This window comes from Cygnus olor, chromosome 2 (assembly GCF_009769625.2).
Source record: "Cygnus olor isolate bCygOlo1 chromosome 2, bCygOlo1.pri.v2, whole genome shotgun sequence".
NCBI lineage: Eukaryota > Metazoa > Chordata > Aves > Anseriformes > Anatidae > Cygnus > Cygnus olor.
Genome location: NC_049170.1, coordinates 93,832,009 through 93,848,321, shown reverse-complemented (window position 1 = coordinate 93,848,321; position 16,313 = coordinate 93,832,009). Strand labels below are relative to the sequence as shown.

Genomic DNA, 16,313 nt, shown 5'->3' with positions numbered 1-16,313 from the left:
CTGTACCGAGAAGGAAAGCTCGGTGCCTTCGTCCTTCCGTAGGAGCAGGGCTGTTAACGTCTAGAAGCTGATGGGTGGCCAGGGCCGAAAGGAGGGAGGGGGCAGAAGAAGAGATTACGTTATTTGGGAAATTAATTACATCGCGATCGTATTCCGAGAGATTTATCTGAACTTCAAAAGGAGGGGAGGGAGCAGCTAGCCCCCCGGAAGGAGTCACCCAGGCCTCTTCCCCACGCACCACACCAGGAAGAATAGAAATGAAAGAAAGATGAGGATATTTTTTTTCCCCTTCATGTGCAAACGCGCTCCATGACCAGCTTTAGACTGTTCGTGGCAACTTAGAAAACTATAGAGCTCTCGCTGCCAGGAACAGCACGATCCTGGATCTGTTGCTTTGAGCAGTTGCTCTTCTTTTCTGCCATATAGGGCAGTACTTTTACAAAGTGCTCTTCCCTTGTATCCTACCCAGCTCCGCCGAGCCTGGCTTAGCGTACCCACATGAGTGCAAATGCACATACATATGATACGTGTGCGTGCGTCCAGTGGGAGCTGCTAGCTCTCCAGAGAGTGTGTGTGTGAGGGGATGCATTTATTTATCATACGCATGATTTTTTGTTCCCCGCCTGGACCCAGAAAGCAGGCGACGGAGTGTAACCGAGAGTGTGTGAAAGAGTATTTATGGCTCCGCGAGTCCGGAGGGGAGCTGATGAGCAGTATCGTCGTCTGGCTTCAGCAGTGTGCTTGCAGCCGGGGAGGCTGGCTTGCATTACAAAGCCTGCCTTCGCTGCCTTCTCGCCTGCCTGCCTGCCTCCCGGCCGCGGGAGGAGACGGAGACGGGGCCGGAGCGGGAGGGGGCGGGCCCGCCGCGCTATGCAGATGAGCGGCGGTGACGGACAGCTCTGTTTTCCAATGTCCCTCAGAAACTCGAGTGCTCCTTCCCTCAACTCTTCACTTCAGACTCTATACTTCCCCCAAAATACAGGCTTGCAGGCGCTGGGGGAGCTGGCTGGCTGGCTGGGAGAACTCCATATACAGCAGCCACTTTTCTGATTTCGGGGGCTCGCTTTTCTCTCTCTCTCTCTCTCTCCCACTCTCCCCTTCTGTTTCTCTCCCTTTCTCTCTCTCTCTCTCTATTTATTAACCCTCTTCTCTTCCGTCTCTCCCAGATGCCCTTCCTCTCCCGGTTAGATTTCTGACCGCTCGATTTATTTTCCCTTTTTTTTGGGGGGGGGAGGGTGTTCTTTTTTTTTTTTTTTTTTTTCCCTCCTGTTTGTTTTTATTCTGAGCGGGTGTGCATGGGGGGGAGCATATAACAATTCCGATTCTCTACATAACTGCACAGAGCCAACCGGGGAGAGGGAGAGAGAGAGAGAGAGGGAGAGAGAGAGAAAGAGAAAGAGAGAGAGAGGGCGGGAGAGAGGGAGAGAGAGAGCACGAAAGCAGCGCCAGGAGCAGCGGCAGCAGCAGGGCCGGTCACCCTCGCCCCCTCCCTGCTCCTGTGCACGCCAGTGCAAGCCATGTCCTATCCTCAGGGTTACCTCTACCAGCCCCCCGGCTCGCTGGCTCTGTACTCCTGCCCGGCGTACGGGGCGTCGGCACTGGCGGCCCCCAGGAGCGAGGAGCTGGCTAGGTCTTCGTCGGGATCGGCATTCAGCCCTTACCCGGGATCGGCAGCTTTCACCGCCCAGGCGGCGGCCACAGGCTTCACCAGCCCGCTCCAGTACTCCACAGACCCCGCCACGGGATTCCCCTCCTACATGGTAACTACCGAAGAGAACCCCTCTCCTTCTTCATTAGCATCCGCATTCTCATCCTCATCATCTTCAGCCTCTCTCCTCACACACTCGCCATCAGTCCCCGACACAGCCGGACGGAGGCCCCGCAGCAGCGCCGCCGCCTTCGCGCTGCCAGCCCCGCACCGCGGCCGGGGCCGTGCGGAGCGGTGCGGAGCCGAGCAGTGCCGAACCGAGCCGGGCGGAGCGGGGCCGGGCCGGGGCCGAGCGGGGCCGGGGCCGGGGGAGCTGCCTCGCTGTGCGCCCCGGCCGAGAGCGGTGCCGCCGGGCCTGGGACCCGGGCTCGCCCCGCGGTTCCCGGAGCCGTGCGGGAGCCCTGATTAAAGAAATACGGCTTTCTCAGTCAGTTGTTCTGCAGGCTTTCATTCCAACCCCCCCGACCCCTTCCACCACACACCCCCCCCGCTTTCTCTTCTTCTTTTTTTTTTTTTTTTTTTTTCCCCCCCTCTTTTCGCTGTGGTAGGATAGGGGAGGGTTTCTTTTCTTTTTTTTTTTTCTCCCTTTTTTATCTTTTTTCCCCTCTCTCTGTTTAAATCGGTGTTTAGAGGCGCTGCGGGCTTTATCCTCGTGTGGTTTTATTTACTTTCAGTGTGTTTTGTGCTAATGGTTTAACTGGATTTTGGGAATGAAAAGGAGCATCTGTTTGCGATCTGTGAGCTTCGCTTAAGCCCAGGATGGTTGTGGTGGCCGCAGTTTCGGATTTCACTTTCTTCTTATTAGTTAAAAGGAGCATTTGCAATTGCGCGTGCATAAACTATATAAATAAAACCATAAAGCATATAAATAAACTGCACGTCTAGATGGTTATATAGTTTTATAAACGTACACACGCAGAGTCAGACACGTATCTAGTCCGCATACACAAAGACCTGTACCCGGAATTTAAGACTGGAGCCGCCGTCGAGACCCTAGGAGGGGATGGCAGCAGGGTAGTTTGCTCTCCCTACAAAGTGACAGGGAAACTACTTGCTTTCTGTTCGTAAAATGCGGTGCATAAATTGTCGTGCAGTCTTTATTCGGGGTAGTATAAAAGATCTGAGGAGCTCGCTCCCTTGTTTTTGCTGTTGAGAAGCAGTAGGCGAGTGGCTGGAAGTTGCAGCGAGGTTGTGAACTGTGTGGGATATTGGGTGATGGTGCGCCTGCGAGTCACCGATCTGCGGGGTTCAGAGACGTGCAGAAAGTTAGCGAGTTCCTTAGCGATATCTTTAACTTTTCTTGCATCATGCAGACTTAAATAAGCGCAATTTAAACGTTAAAGGGCGAATTAAAATGCTAATTATATCGCATTTGAACAATTCGAAACGGTGCATATCTTCTGATTTGCAAATTGGATTTGCAATGCATTAGTGCAGTGAATTGCTAAGTGCCGGCTTTGTTGTATTTTCTATAGCAAAAAAGGAAACATCTTTTGAACCTTTGAGAGAAATGTAGATATCGAGACACTACCTGTAGGGCCTTTAAAATGTCTGCATGGTTCAAAAAAGATATTGGGAAATATTCAATTACAAGGAGCTGAAATTAGTCAGAAAGATTAAAACATCGCCGGTTTTAAGTGTGTGCCTGTGCCTATGCGTTGGGTGGAGGAAGGGGGGGTGGGGTAGGGGGGTCACAACTTAATGGCCTTTGGGTGCTGCTTCTCCCCCTCATAGAATATGGATATAAGACACCGTCCCGGGGAAATACAAATATAACCGCCGATCTCGCCTTGACAACTTACTAGTGGCTATCAGCAGTAACAAATTGCCAACCCCACCTTTTTGTTCTGTCCAGGGCTCCCCTTACGACGCCCATACGACTGGGATGACCGGAGCCATCAGCTACCATCCGTACGGCAGCCCTGCCTACCCTTACCAGCTCAACGACCCCGCGTACAGGAAAAACGCCACCCGCGACGCCACAGCCACGCTGAAGGCCTGGCTGCAGGAGCACCGCAAGAACCCCTACCCCACCAAGGGCGAGAAGATTATGCTGGCCATCATCACCAAGATGACCCTCACACAGGTCTCCACCTGGTTCGCCAACGCCCGCCGGCGGCTCAAGAAGGAGAACAAGATGACCTGGGCCCCGCGGAACAAGAGCGAGGACGAGGACGACGACGAAGGCGACGGGGCGAGGAGTAAAGAGGAGAGTCCCGAGAAGATGCCCGAGAGCAACGAAACCTCCGCGGAGGACGAAGGTGGGCGCGGGGTGACGGCGGGCGCCCGGCGGCGGCGGGGTGACCCCCTTCCGTGCCGTCACATCTCATCGCGTCCCCCCAAAAATGGGCAGCTAGCTGGGGGGGAAGTGTCCCGTCACGTCCCGTCCCGTGTAACCGGGCTGCCGCGGGCTCCTCTCGCCGCCGGCGGCCGTGGAGGGCTGGGGGCGTCCGGTTGGGGCGCGGGGGGCCGGCGGGGCGGCGGGGGGCGCCGCGGCGGCTCTTTTCTCGGCCTCTGCCTCTCTTCCTTCCTTCCCTCCCGCCCCCCCCTAACTCTGCCTTTCTGTGCCCGCCGACCCTCGCAGGGATCAGCTTGCAAGTCGACTCGCTGACGGACCACTCCTGCTCTGCCGAGTCGGATGGCGAGAAGCTGCCCTGCCGAGCCGGCGACCCCCTCTGCGAGTCGGGTTCGGAGTGCAAGGACAAGTACGAGGACGTCGAGGAGGAGGAGGACGACGACGACGAGGAGGACGACGACGACGAGGAGGACATCGAGGAGGACGACGGCGGCGGCGGGGAGCGCGACCCGCCGGCCAAGCCCGCCACCTCCTCGCCGCTGGCCGCCGTGGAGGCTCCTCTGCTCGGCCACCCGCACGCCGACGCCGCCCGCAGCGCCAGCAAGGCGGCGCTGGGCGGCCGCGCCTCCCCCGGGCCCCCGACGACGGCCAGCAAGCCCAAGCTCTGGTCGCTGGCCGAAATCGCCACCTCGGACCTCAAGAGCCAGAACCTGGGCCAAGGCTGCCAGTCTGCGGCGTTGTCCTCGGCCACCCCCGCCTCCGCCCCGCACAGCGCTGCCTACTCGCCCTCCTCCCTCCTGGGGAGGCATATTTATTACACCTCACCTTTTTATAGCAATTATACAAACTATGGGAACTTTAACGCTCTCCAGAGCCAGGGAATCCTGAGATACAACTCGGCAGCAGTGGCTTCAAACGAGGGACTAAGTCAGACTGTCCTAAATGCCAGCTCTGTTCACAAGCAGAGCAGTGACTCTTTGAAAACGATCACTAACCAGCTAGAACAGCATTACAGGCCATCTAGTTATGACTCAAAGAAAGGTAGGTGACTTATTTTTACCGCTTTCTTCCCCCTTCCACCTCGTCCCCTGTCCTGGGCCAGTGTGAATCCCTTATACACTGTAAATATTGAAACCTTATCTGAACAAAACACTGAGCACACTGTCATCACTGCCACTGGCCGCATACTGAAGATGGGCAATAGTGTAATCTGGGGATTAAAAATTGCATGTCACCATCCTATCAATACTTGCCTTTAGGAACGCAGAGAGGAAATTTAAAACACGACTTTTAGATCACTCCGCACGCTGCAGACACAGCTTTTAAAGCCATTTTAAAAGGAAAACTAAATCCAAAGGTATCCAGAGAGCACTGCTGTCATTACCTTTAATTTATTTTTTTTTTTTCTGACAAACTGTTTTTGCTCTCTTTGTTGCCAGTATTCTCACGGTTTTTGCAGCTTTGGGTTCGGATAATTGCTAACCTTGGACATGAAGTTATGTGGAGTGTGACATTTTTAACGCTTTTTTTTTTTTTTAGAAAGTTTTATGCTAATATAATCGTCATCTTATTAAAAACAAACAAACAAACAAACAAAACTCAAGATAAGGGCAATTATAGAATATCATCCAGTCTTTTAAAGGACTTAGCTATGAATTCTGTGTGAGCGAGAGTTGGGACGTACACAAAGTGTATAATCTAGTTAGCTAGCTGTGTCCTGTGACTAACTGAAGGTTATATTTTGACAGATCCCACTGAAGTCTGCACAGTAGGAGTACAACCATACCTATAGAAGTGCAATCACACAGCAATGCAAGTAAGTGAGAGCATTTTCTATTACGCTGATCATTTGGCATCAGGTCTAAGAGTGCACAGATCTAGACTTGCTTAACGTTAATTTCTTGCTTCATTACATAAGGCTCTGATTACAAAGTAAGACACTGTTTTCTGCTATTTTTAAGCCTCTCATTACAGCTTTTCTTTCTCGTGTTGGTCTTCATTTTAAAGTCAGGTTAGACAGTTCCCTCACCTCCCATACTCTTTGCTTGTGTGAGGCAAAGCCTTAAGGACTATTTGAATGTTACGGAAAGAGAGCTTTAAAAAATATTCTTGAAGGTATTGTTGTTTAAAAACAAAGTGCTTGTGCTCACGTGGCAGTGCTGTAATTGCATATTTTAAGTGGGGTTTCCCGCCGTGACCATATATTTGAAATAAAAAGGGAGAATTATTAGAGATCGACATACATCTTAAGCAGGGTGTGTTATCTATGAATTGCCCCTTGCCTGACAGTCTTAATACCTCCATTATCTAGGGCTAACTAAACAACAACAAAAATCGTCTTGTCGATATTTTTCCAACTAATTCTTTGGCTAAGATAAATTAGATGAGAAAGAATTTTATCCTGTTGTTTTTTTTTTTTGTTTGTTTGTTTGTTTTTTTCTTCAGTTTAATGGTGTTAGTGTGTAATTGAAGGATGACCTGGTTCTTTCCTTGGTCCACAGGTAGGTGTCACAATTGCTTTGAAAAAAGTCAGCAAGCCATCATCTCTCCCCGAGCTAATACATATAACAAATCTCTAAATCCGGATCACATCTTGTGCCACTGTATAAAAGAAGACCACAGAGCACTATTAAATCTTCAGACTCTAATTATTAAACCAGAATTTTGTTGGACATAATGTGAGTTTTCTGGTATAGTATAGTTTCCCCAATGTATGTGTGATTTTTGAAAACAGATCTGTTTTTCTCAGGATATCTTGAATTGATCACTTCATTGCCACGGTATATATTCGATAGGTGTGATAGGATTTATTGTAAAATTTATTTGTAAAAGATGTATACTGTAGAGATAATAAAGACGTGATTGGAGAACTTGAGTCCTTACAAAGTGGAAACAAATTTGATATTTATTTTTGTAACGATATAAAGCTTCTAGTAATTTATGCAAGTTGTATTGCAATGGAATCTGAACTTTTTGTAAATAAATTTTGCCTGGTTTTTATTTGAAACGTTGATGGTTATACAATCTTTGGTTGTTTAATGAGAATTCTTTACTAATTTATATCTCTAATTGTAAATAAAAACAGACTAGTCTGCAACAATATGGTGTTTGTCATTCATTTTCCCAAAAATAATAATTTATTATTCAGAAGATGATGAAAGTTATAATTTCACTAGTACAGCTTAGACTATAAAATAAATAAGCAATACAAATATGTTACAAAGATATGCTTTGCATAAATTAATTCCTTCTGGGTTGTTCCGTTATACTGAAGGTTTAAATACTCACATGTGTGCAAGTACGTATTTGTATACATACATGCAAATGTGTAGAGAGAGTGATGTGAATACAGGCATGTTTCTTATAAACTATTTATGTTGGGTGTGAAGTAGCTCTTTATTAGAGTTAACATTCTTTAAATTCACCATTTCCAGGGAGAAAAAAAAATCATAATCAGATACGGCTTATTTCTAATTTCTTTGTTTTTGCTTCTAGCTAAAGCAAGCAAACACAAAAACATAAAGAGAAAAAAGTCCATTTCCTGCTTTGTAATGACCTTTCCCCTTTTTTGTTTATATCAGTGAATCATATCTTTAATTTAATAGTCACATAAGAAATCCACCTTGATTGGACTCATAAGATCAGCTAACTAATCATTTTAATTTTCAGTAAAATAATGGGAATCCTCATATAATATAATTTCAGAAAAGAAATGAACAATCATTTATTTTCCCCAAAAGATAAATTGAGTGAATATAACGTACGGTTATAAAACAAGAATAATAGCTTCTTAGATTGCCCTTTAATCAATCATACACTTATTTTTCAAGAGGCTCATCTATTTTATTCCATGATTAATAATGTTCCAGCATGAGAGCATTATTAGATCCCAGCAGGGGAGATCCTGAATGCTTTTAGCTGCTTTGGAATGGTCAGTTGGGGTTCATTATGGTCTGATATTGAACAATTTATAAAATCTTGTCTAAACATCTGCCAGCTCAGATAGGCTGATGTGTCTGAAGATGGGAAATTGCTGGACCAGTTGATATTGACAAACAGATCTCTCTCCAGTGGCTTTTTGTTCACTGAAAATTAGTGGCCTCTTGCTCAGGTCTTGTTAGAAAGGGCATTTGAAAGTGATCCTAGATACTTCAGGCATCAGCCTTGGGAATGTTAACTGGATAAAGAGCCATGCTAGTCTGGAGTCAGGAAATATGTTGTGGTAATATTAAACAGGGGAAAAGGAAGCTGTATTTCTTAAATACATATACACAATCCCCATGATCCATCTCCCCATCACCACCCTGCCCCCCCCCCCCCCCCAATCATATTTTACCCCATAAAGCTGTCCAAACGATTGATAAAATGCATGTGTTTTTCAGCTGATAGGGCAGAAATTAATATTGTAATTCTGCAGAACTCTGGGATCCATCTAGCTAAATATAAAACACTGAAGATCTTTACAGCTGGAGGCCTACTCATCTTCTTCTCATGTCATTGAATAATACTTCCCTGCTCATAAAACATCTCATTTTAAATTGAGGTAAAATGTCATTCTGTCTGTGTACAGTACAATTAGATACCAGCTAAAAAGTAATTCATTTTTTCCCTCCTATTTAGTGCATGATGTAAATGCAAATATTTACTTTAATAATACTCAAACCATCTTTTATGTGCAGTTTGGAAGATTTTACAGAGGAACTTTTTAAGTTAGGTGAGATGCCTAAACTTTCTCTTTCTCACTCTGCCTCCTACTTCATCCACCCCCACCACCCACATTTTATGTTCCGGGTCTCTGTTGGACACAACGTGTACATTTCGATTGGTAAAAACCAAAAGCTGTGGCAGAGATTAAAAAAGGCTAACGACATTCCTTTGATGTTTATACGCCCAAAGACTTATAAAAGATTTCCATAATTTACCCACCCTTGCTAGTATTTAGACCTGGATTTCTTTCTGGAAAGAAAAGTAGAAAGACTTGGAAAACTCGCTTTTAAATATTCACTATGTATGTAAAACCCAATGGACTTCTCTCATCCTCTGAGAAATTCACGAGTGGTTCATGGATACAGATGGGCGACACCCAAATGATTTGGCAAATAAACTTTTTTTTTTTTTCTTTTTTTAATCAGAGACTAATGGGCAAGAACTGCATACTCAACGTCATTTGAGATTTAATAATCAAAATTGAAAGCAGGAGGAAAGTGTAGCCCTGTTAAATTGTTGGCACAAACAATGCGTTTATTTCAGGATAGCAAGAAAGAGTCATGAACGATAAAACACATCACTTTGTGTGCAGTTTATTTCATAATGATGCCGATCAACCCGTTGGGATTAAAATTTCACACCCCTTTCTATATTTACTCCCTCTTTCCCCACCCCCCTCGTTTCGGAGCGGAAAGAAAAACCCTCCCTTCTGCGGGGCCAGAGGTTTCATTAGAGCTGATTTATTGAAATTCAGGCTTTAATCTCAGGTGGGATCCCCGAAGAATTGGCGCTGTCGCCAGATAGGAAGAGGGTCGCTTTCCACTTTGCGCTTCCTGGGCTGCGTTTTTCCTCTCTCCCTGCGAATGTCAACATTTGTTCTCAATAACAGAGTTATTGTTTCAGGAAAGCTGCTCACCAACTGCCTTTGAGAGCGGAAAAAAGCGTCATCCACCTTTGTTTGACTACAGACGGGGGAAGGGATGTATGGGGACGGAGGTAGCACTTAGCCCAGGCCAGTAGCGGACAGACGGACAGACGTGGGAATTGCTCCTGGACATGAGCTCCCGGTTGAAAGGGAACGGACTAAGGGGAATTAACTAAGGGGACAGTTAATATAAAGCGCAACGGGCGGCTGCAGAAATAACAGGAATGATAATGAAAACAGTAACAACAACAAAAGAAAAAGAGGACGATCTTCCCCAGCGTCCATTCTCGGAGGAGATCTTGAGGTTTGGGGGAGAAAGGTGATTTTTCAGGTGAAGAAACAAATTGCAAAGTGCAGCGTTTAATCTAGCCTCCCTGGCGGAACCCGCCTCACCAGTGTCAAATACGGGGAGCAGGAGAAGGCCGGGGCCAGGGCAGCCTGGTCCGGCCGCGGCCCCTCCGTGCCCAACCTCATGGGAAAAAAAACAAAACAAAACAAAACAAAACAAAACAAAAAACAGCCCTCTCACCACTGGAAGTTTCTGCATCCTCCACGTGTTACATCTCACTAAAGGCAGTTCAGACTCACCGCGCCGCTGAGAAACCTTCGCGGGGATGTAATCAATACCGGAAGGATTTTATTGCTTATTAACTTTTTGAAGGAAAAAATAAAAAAGGAGGGAGAGAGAGAAAAGGAATTTACATATAGGTCTATTTGTTGCCTTCTGTATTCAGACTTCTCCCGAGTGCTTGGGCAAGCTTCTCACGATCCAGCTACTCGAAAAGAGCCTTTGCAGTGTAGGAATTGAATAATTGTGGTATATGTGTGTATATATATATATATATATATATATATATATTATTAATAGTAGTGCTGCACATTAAATAATATGAGTTTTACCCCTTTGTTTTTAATCCAGTAATTTATAACTCAGGTATGTTCCTGGCCTTTAAAGAAATAAAAGAGAAGGGGAAAAAAAAAAGTTAAGAAACAAAGGGATCCTCGGTGAATATTCAAAGCACCCATGCATCTAATCCCTGATTATTACTCGGTGACTCTGAAGCGGAGTCTTTATTAAAACGGGAGAGGGGAAGTGCGGCCGGTAGGGCACCCGATGGCAGAGATGCTGCTGGGGGCTGCGAGGGGCTCTGGAGGCAGGAGCGCGTTACCTGCGAGCACCCTGGCCGGGGGGATAGCCGGACTCCTGCAGCCTGAACCCGTGTTTCCGCCCCCCCCCCCCCCCCCCCAATCCCTTCCCCCAGCCTAGAGTCACAGGGGAATGTCACCGTTTCACGTCCAATCCCGGCCGAGCCGGCGGTATTTTCCCTTAGCAAAAGCAAGGGACGGAGCGATTCGGGGCAGGCACCGTGCAGCTGCTGAGCCGCGCCCCTCACTTGGCTCCGTTCGGGATTTGGGGACCCAAAGGAAAGACAAGAGGGCTGGCACCTGGGCCCGGCCCTCCTCGGAAAGAAAGGCAGGAGCGCAGGCCGGCTGCAAAAGTCACTTCTGCTCCACCCGGGCTTGTGTCATCCATGACGGGGGATTTCAAAAGAGCACATATTTGCGAAGAAAAGAAGAAAAAGAAGAAGAAAAAAAAACCCTTCGTGCTCTCCGTGCAGCGGCCGTGCGGATATTGTCACTGCTCGGGCTCTTAAAAACCGTCCAAGGGAAAAAAAAAAAAAAAAAAAAAAAAAAAAAAAAAAAAAGTACATTCTTATAGGGAGATAAAGTGACAATTTATTGTGTATAACTTCTGATCAATTATTAATCGTTAGTGTCAACAACAGGGTTATAATTACCTTCACTTATTTAAAGGAATATTTATTTTTTCTTCTCTCTGATCTGGTAATTAGTTAATGCTCTGGAGTAATGAATTCAAAGCTAATTTGATAATATTTGAGACAGGTTTTTTTTCCCTCTCTTTTGGCAGCCCCTCTCTCGGGGGAAGGTGTCTCCCCACCCCAACCCCGTTTGCAGAAGTGTCCATGTAAAGGCAAATCGCGCCGCGTTTCACTTTTCAGACTATAAATAACGATTCTGGGACGAAAAGGGCGAAATGACAAACAAATAGAGCGCAGCTGGGATGAATAAGGCTGATCAAAGTTAGCGGGGGCCGACGATTCTCGCAGCCGCAGCAGCTCTGAGTCCCATAAAGGTGCCAGCAACTCTTACCTCTCTCCCCGAGATCAAGGGAGAGGGTGAACAGGGCATTTTAACCCCCTGACATATTCTCGCGAGCGGTGGAGGGAAGGGGAGGGGGGAAAAAAAAAAAAAAAAAAAAAAGAAAAAAGAGAGCGAGGGAAAGGAAAGGGCCGAGTATTTCGCGTTTAGCGGAGTTCTCAATGCTTTCACGATCGCGTAGGCAAGGGAATAGGGGGAGCCTACCCGGAGCCCGCGGAGCCCCCCGCCTAGCCCCCGTAGGATGCGCGGGGGGCAGCAGCGCGAGGCTGGCTCCTCTCCGCTCCTCGAAGCGGGCGAGGCGCAGCCGTGCGCGCTTAAATGATCCTGAGCCTTGCGGGAGCTCAGCAGAGCTCCGTCATGGAGAAGGGCAGCCCGCAGGGACCGTGGCTGCTGCCTGGTTCCCAGGTTTAGGGCATGGGTAAACCCCCGGGACCTCGCAGCCAAGGGCGAGTCAAGCATTGAAAAGCCCCCACGGCCCCCTACCACACGTGCATGTGGTGCTGAGCCGAGGTAGAAACTTCACCGTTGCCCCCAACCCGCCCTCCTCGCTTTTTTCCAGACCTCCACTTCATTTAGCATCAGGCGAGGCTTCGGAGTCAAAGAGCACTTTTCGTTTTTAGCGCGGTGAGGCTCATTTTACGGCAGATATGCGTGAGATGGAATATGTGTATCTAATATATATAATAGGCATATGTTTTATATATAAAATCTTTCCCCCGTGCAGCAAAACTGCAGTGGGAATTGCAGTGCAAAATGCAAGTTTGAAAATTAATTCATCCTGACAGGTTTGACATCGCCCGGCTCCCTTTTTCCTGCAACTCTTTCCGCAAATGAATGCCGCTTCCACAGTGTATGTTTTAATTTGTCACATCAAGGCAATAAAAGGCAGCAATATATACTTAAGCCAGTTAACATTGTAATAACAGGTTTAAAGGAGCAATTAAATGGTAGTGAGTCGCATGTCTGACTTTCTATAGGCATTACCACATCAATGGTACCTTTTAGACTGACTATAACTTAGCATGATTGTCTCAATTAGTTTAGCTACATGATAGTTATTGTGAACTCTTTGTGAGTAATCAATGTTACGCAAGCTTATGGGAAGGAGTCTTAAACAGGGGTGAGCACTAGCTAAGAAACATGGACCTCCTATTTCCAAAAAACACCTTTCTCCCCCCCTCCCTCTTCTTCATCTCCTTCCCCCAGCCCGAAAGAAAGAAACGGTAATTTATAGTCTTATAAATCTGTTTCCGCGACCGGTGTAGCTGAACGTAGATTTATAGGCAAATAACTACTTCTGCCGCGGCTGATAAACGAAACAGTCTCTTGAATTCAGCGCGGATGGCGAATCACCCCTGCTACATTTCTGATTTTTTTACTGTCGTCTGTCCCGGCAGTTTATGGTCACGATTCGGCCCCGAAGCACAAATAACTTTGAGGGACGCTCCCATGAAATAGTTTGTGTGTATCCCGTGCTTACGGGCGCCCAGGTTTCACCTTGCTGACATCGGAGCGAGTCCGAATCGGCGTGTAGCGGAGAGAGACCGGCGTGTACGTGTGCGTGTAAACCCGAACCTGGGTGCTTGGGGGGAGAGCGGCGGGCAGAGAGAGAAATGGCTGCGAAGCCATTATAAATACAAAATAACGCAGCGAGGAAGGTCCTACCGGAGCAACCGGCCGTTTAGTAACTTGTTAGTTCTTATCCACCTACAGAATCTTTCATTAAATACCGAGCCACGGGTGGCTAATGCAAAATACAGAGGGCTGCAAATTTAGTGAGACTTGCGTGAACTGCTTCAAAAGACTAACAAGTTTGTAATGTTTTCTGTCACGGGGATTAAAAAAAAAAAAAAAGGCAAGAGAGAGAGTGTTCTATTAAAATTTAAGATAAACATGTTGCAGGAATTTCTGTTGGTGAAGTTATTCTCATTAGTCCTAACAATGTCTCACCATTAGACAGGGCTGGAGTCAGCCTCAGTCTCAAGATTTCTGATCTGCAAGCTTTTTTTTTTTTTTTTTTTTTTTTTTTTTTTCATGCACATTACATTTCTGTCATGCTTTGCAGCAGAACACGATATCCCCGAAAGAACCCAAAGAAGAAAAAAAAACACTCTGACAGCAACCATTAGTTAAGAGTGCAATGAATAAACCCCTTGCACAAGAGTATCAGGACTAATTAAGATTCTGTTCAGCAGCCCTGGATGGAATGTTAATGTAGCTTTGACTAACTGGGAATAAGCAGGGGGAAAAACTGCATTTTAAGAGGAATGCTGGGGTGATAACATCTCTCACTTCTTCTGTCCAAGGTCTGCCCAAGCCTGTTACAAAGTCATTATCTCAAATTACTCCTGTACTTCATTTTAGAGGGTTTGGGCAAGATCCCCTGGCGTTGAAGTGCTGCCTAGAGCCTTACAAAGCCAATACTCTCTAAGGGATAAAGGCTGAATCAACCCACTATCTCTACCTTCGAGAGTTTGCTGGTACCAGTTCCTTGGACAAATACAGCCAGGATTCTGGAGGCAGATTAGAATCTATTGCTGGCGTCTCCTCGCAAATCCCTAAAGGGTTTTTTGGACCCTTTGAAGTTTCGTCTATTTGCTTACACAGAAGTTTACATGATGAAGTCAGGATTTTACAAGGCTCAACAAGGCAAATTTAGTCACCTCGGAACACTCAACACCAAAAAGAAAAAAAAAAAAAAAAAAGCAAAACATCCAGTTGTCCTGCCACTCGTTTTGCTCCAGGAATATTAGAATACTGTGATATTCATGGTGATTAGTTTAATAAAGAAGGAAAAAAATATCTGCGAGGCTGTTTCAGCAGGGAAGGAAAAAAAAATCTCCCCCTCTGGAGTTCATTATTATTATTATTATTGTTAATAATAATAATAATAATAATTATTATTATTATTCACTTCAATAGTCTAATTTCCCCTCCACCACTTCCACTGATCATAAATACAGCTATGTTTCTTGGAGAATGGATGTATTTTCCCTAAGTCCTTCCTAGGGTTTCTAACATTTCCAGCTTGCCTATACTCCTCCTCAACCAGGCAGTTGTGTTCTTTTTATTCTCACCATGGAGCAACAAGCATGCCTAATCCTTCTTTCTGAAATAAGCTTTCTCAAACACTTTACTTGCTAAAAGCAGCTTCTCACACCACAAAACTTTGCTTGGAAGGAGAGGGTTGGGGACTGACAGCATAAACTGGAGAGGAGGAGCGGAGCTCTTTCTCGGGAATAACTACCTATTTAAAGAAGTCTGCTGCAATCACAGAGGGAGATCTGTAGCTAGAGGCTGCGGCAGCATCTGGCCCACCACACTTGCTTTGCCATTTGTGGAATACATACAGTCTCTCTTTTTCTCTTTCTCTTTCCCTTTTGCTCCCTTTCTCTCATTATCTCTCCCTTTCTCCCACCAGAGGGAAGCTCACTTTGCCAATGGATTACTGCTGCAGAGTTATTTTCTGCAAAGGAAAGAATGATCTTTTCAGGCTCTAAATAATTAACGATAATAATAATAGTATTATGATAAATAAATAAATAAACAGACCTGGCAGGCTGGAAAGTTTCTGTAGCTGGATCAGTGAGTTGCAGGGACAACAAGGGCAATCAAGCGAGCTGCAGATTTCTCTTCCTCAATTGATTTATAATTGATGAATGGATTTTCTTGTGCAGCTGCAGCGTGGTTAAAACTATTGAAGAGGTAGGTGTCCTGGGAGGTGTTATTTTGTAAGGGAGACAGTTAGGAGTAACTGGGTGCGTTTATCAGCAGGAGATCTGAGCAAGGAACATGATTACATTAGCTGTTAGTGGCTAGGATTCAACTTTCCACAGGCCTCCAGCACCTGCAGCCTTGGAGGTGACTCACATGGAAATCAGTTCGTGCCTGCTGCCGACCATATCGGGGCATTGATCTGATGCACAGCTCCCCATTGATTCAGCCAGCAGTCCTGTGCCTGTGTCACCAGCACGCCATGCACTGCTGGGAGAAAGCAATCAGGTCTAATTTTGTAACTGAAGGGCAGGCAATGCATTGTAGAACCTCTCTCATGTGTTCTAAGGAAATAGAAAGTGTTTTCAGAACCTTTAAGGTGGGCATAATTCCTACTCCTGTCATGACTTTTCCCCCTCCCAGTAGGGATGTACTTGTAAGTTAAAGCATTTGTGGAGTACCTTAAACAGCAAAACTATAAAATTAGTATCAAGAGAGATGCAAAGTTGTTACTGTGTCTCTGGATTGTGGGTGTTCTCCACAGGTCTGCATGAACTGTAGGATCAGGTCCCCAGGGGGGACTTTCTATGCCTTCTGGACTAATATCATAGATTGTATGGGTTTTGGTGTGGTACCTTGTTATTGCATTACTCTCTGGGAAAAAATAAAAATAATAATTAAAAACAACAACAACAAAAAAAAAAAAAAAACAGAAAGGACAGGCCTCCCTCCAGCCTTTATAAAGGGGCTATATTCAAGAAGGGGACAAAATGTTAAGGTAA

General features: G+C 46.1%; 1 protein-coding gene across 2 annotated transcripts; it reads left to right on the top strand.

Moving 5' to 3' along the window:
- Nucleotides 1–921: 921 nt before the first annotated feature.
- Nucleotides 922–7,101, top strand: IRX2 (iroquois homeobox 2). 2 transcript variants are annotated; one of them, XM_040549137.1, is made up of 5 exons: nucleotides 922–1,760; nucleotides 3,564–3,969; nucleotides 4,293–5,045; nucleotides 5,753–5,820; nucleotides 6,450–7,101. In XM_040549137.1, the coding sequence occupies exons 1-4, from the start codon at nucleotides 1,518–1,520 to the stop codon at nucleotides 5,794–5,796; spliced, it is 1,446 nt and encodes a 481-aa protein (XP_040405071.1). In that variant the 5' UTR covers nucleotides 922–1,517; the 3' UTR covers nucleotides 5,797–5,820; nucleotides 6,450–7,101. The 2 variants fall into 2 exon arrangements, with proteins under 2 accessions (XP_040405071.1, XP_040405070.1); XM_040549136.1 differs by having other exon boundaries at nucleotides 923–1,760; nucleotides 6,506–7,101.
- Nucleotides 7,102–16,313: the final 9,212 nt, after the last annotated feature.

What these genes read in the sequence shown, in the direction of transcription:
- IRX2 (XM_040549137.1), top strand. Translation starts at nt 1,518, where the DNA reads ATGTCCTATCCTCAGGGTTACCTCTACCAGCCCCCCGGCTCGCTGGCT. An exon ending in AACCTCCGCGGAGGACGAAG is followed by an intron (nt 3,970 to 4,292) that starts GTGGGCGCGGGG and finishes CGACCCTCGCAG; the next exon opens with GGATCAGCTTGCAAGTCGAC. An exon ending in TAGTTATGACTCAAAGAAAG is followed by an intron (nt 5,046 to 5,752) that starts GTAGGTGACTTA and finishes ATATTTTGACAG; the next exon opens with ATCCCACTGAAGTCTGCACA.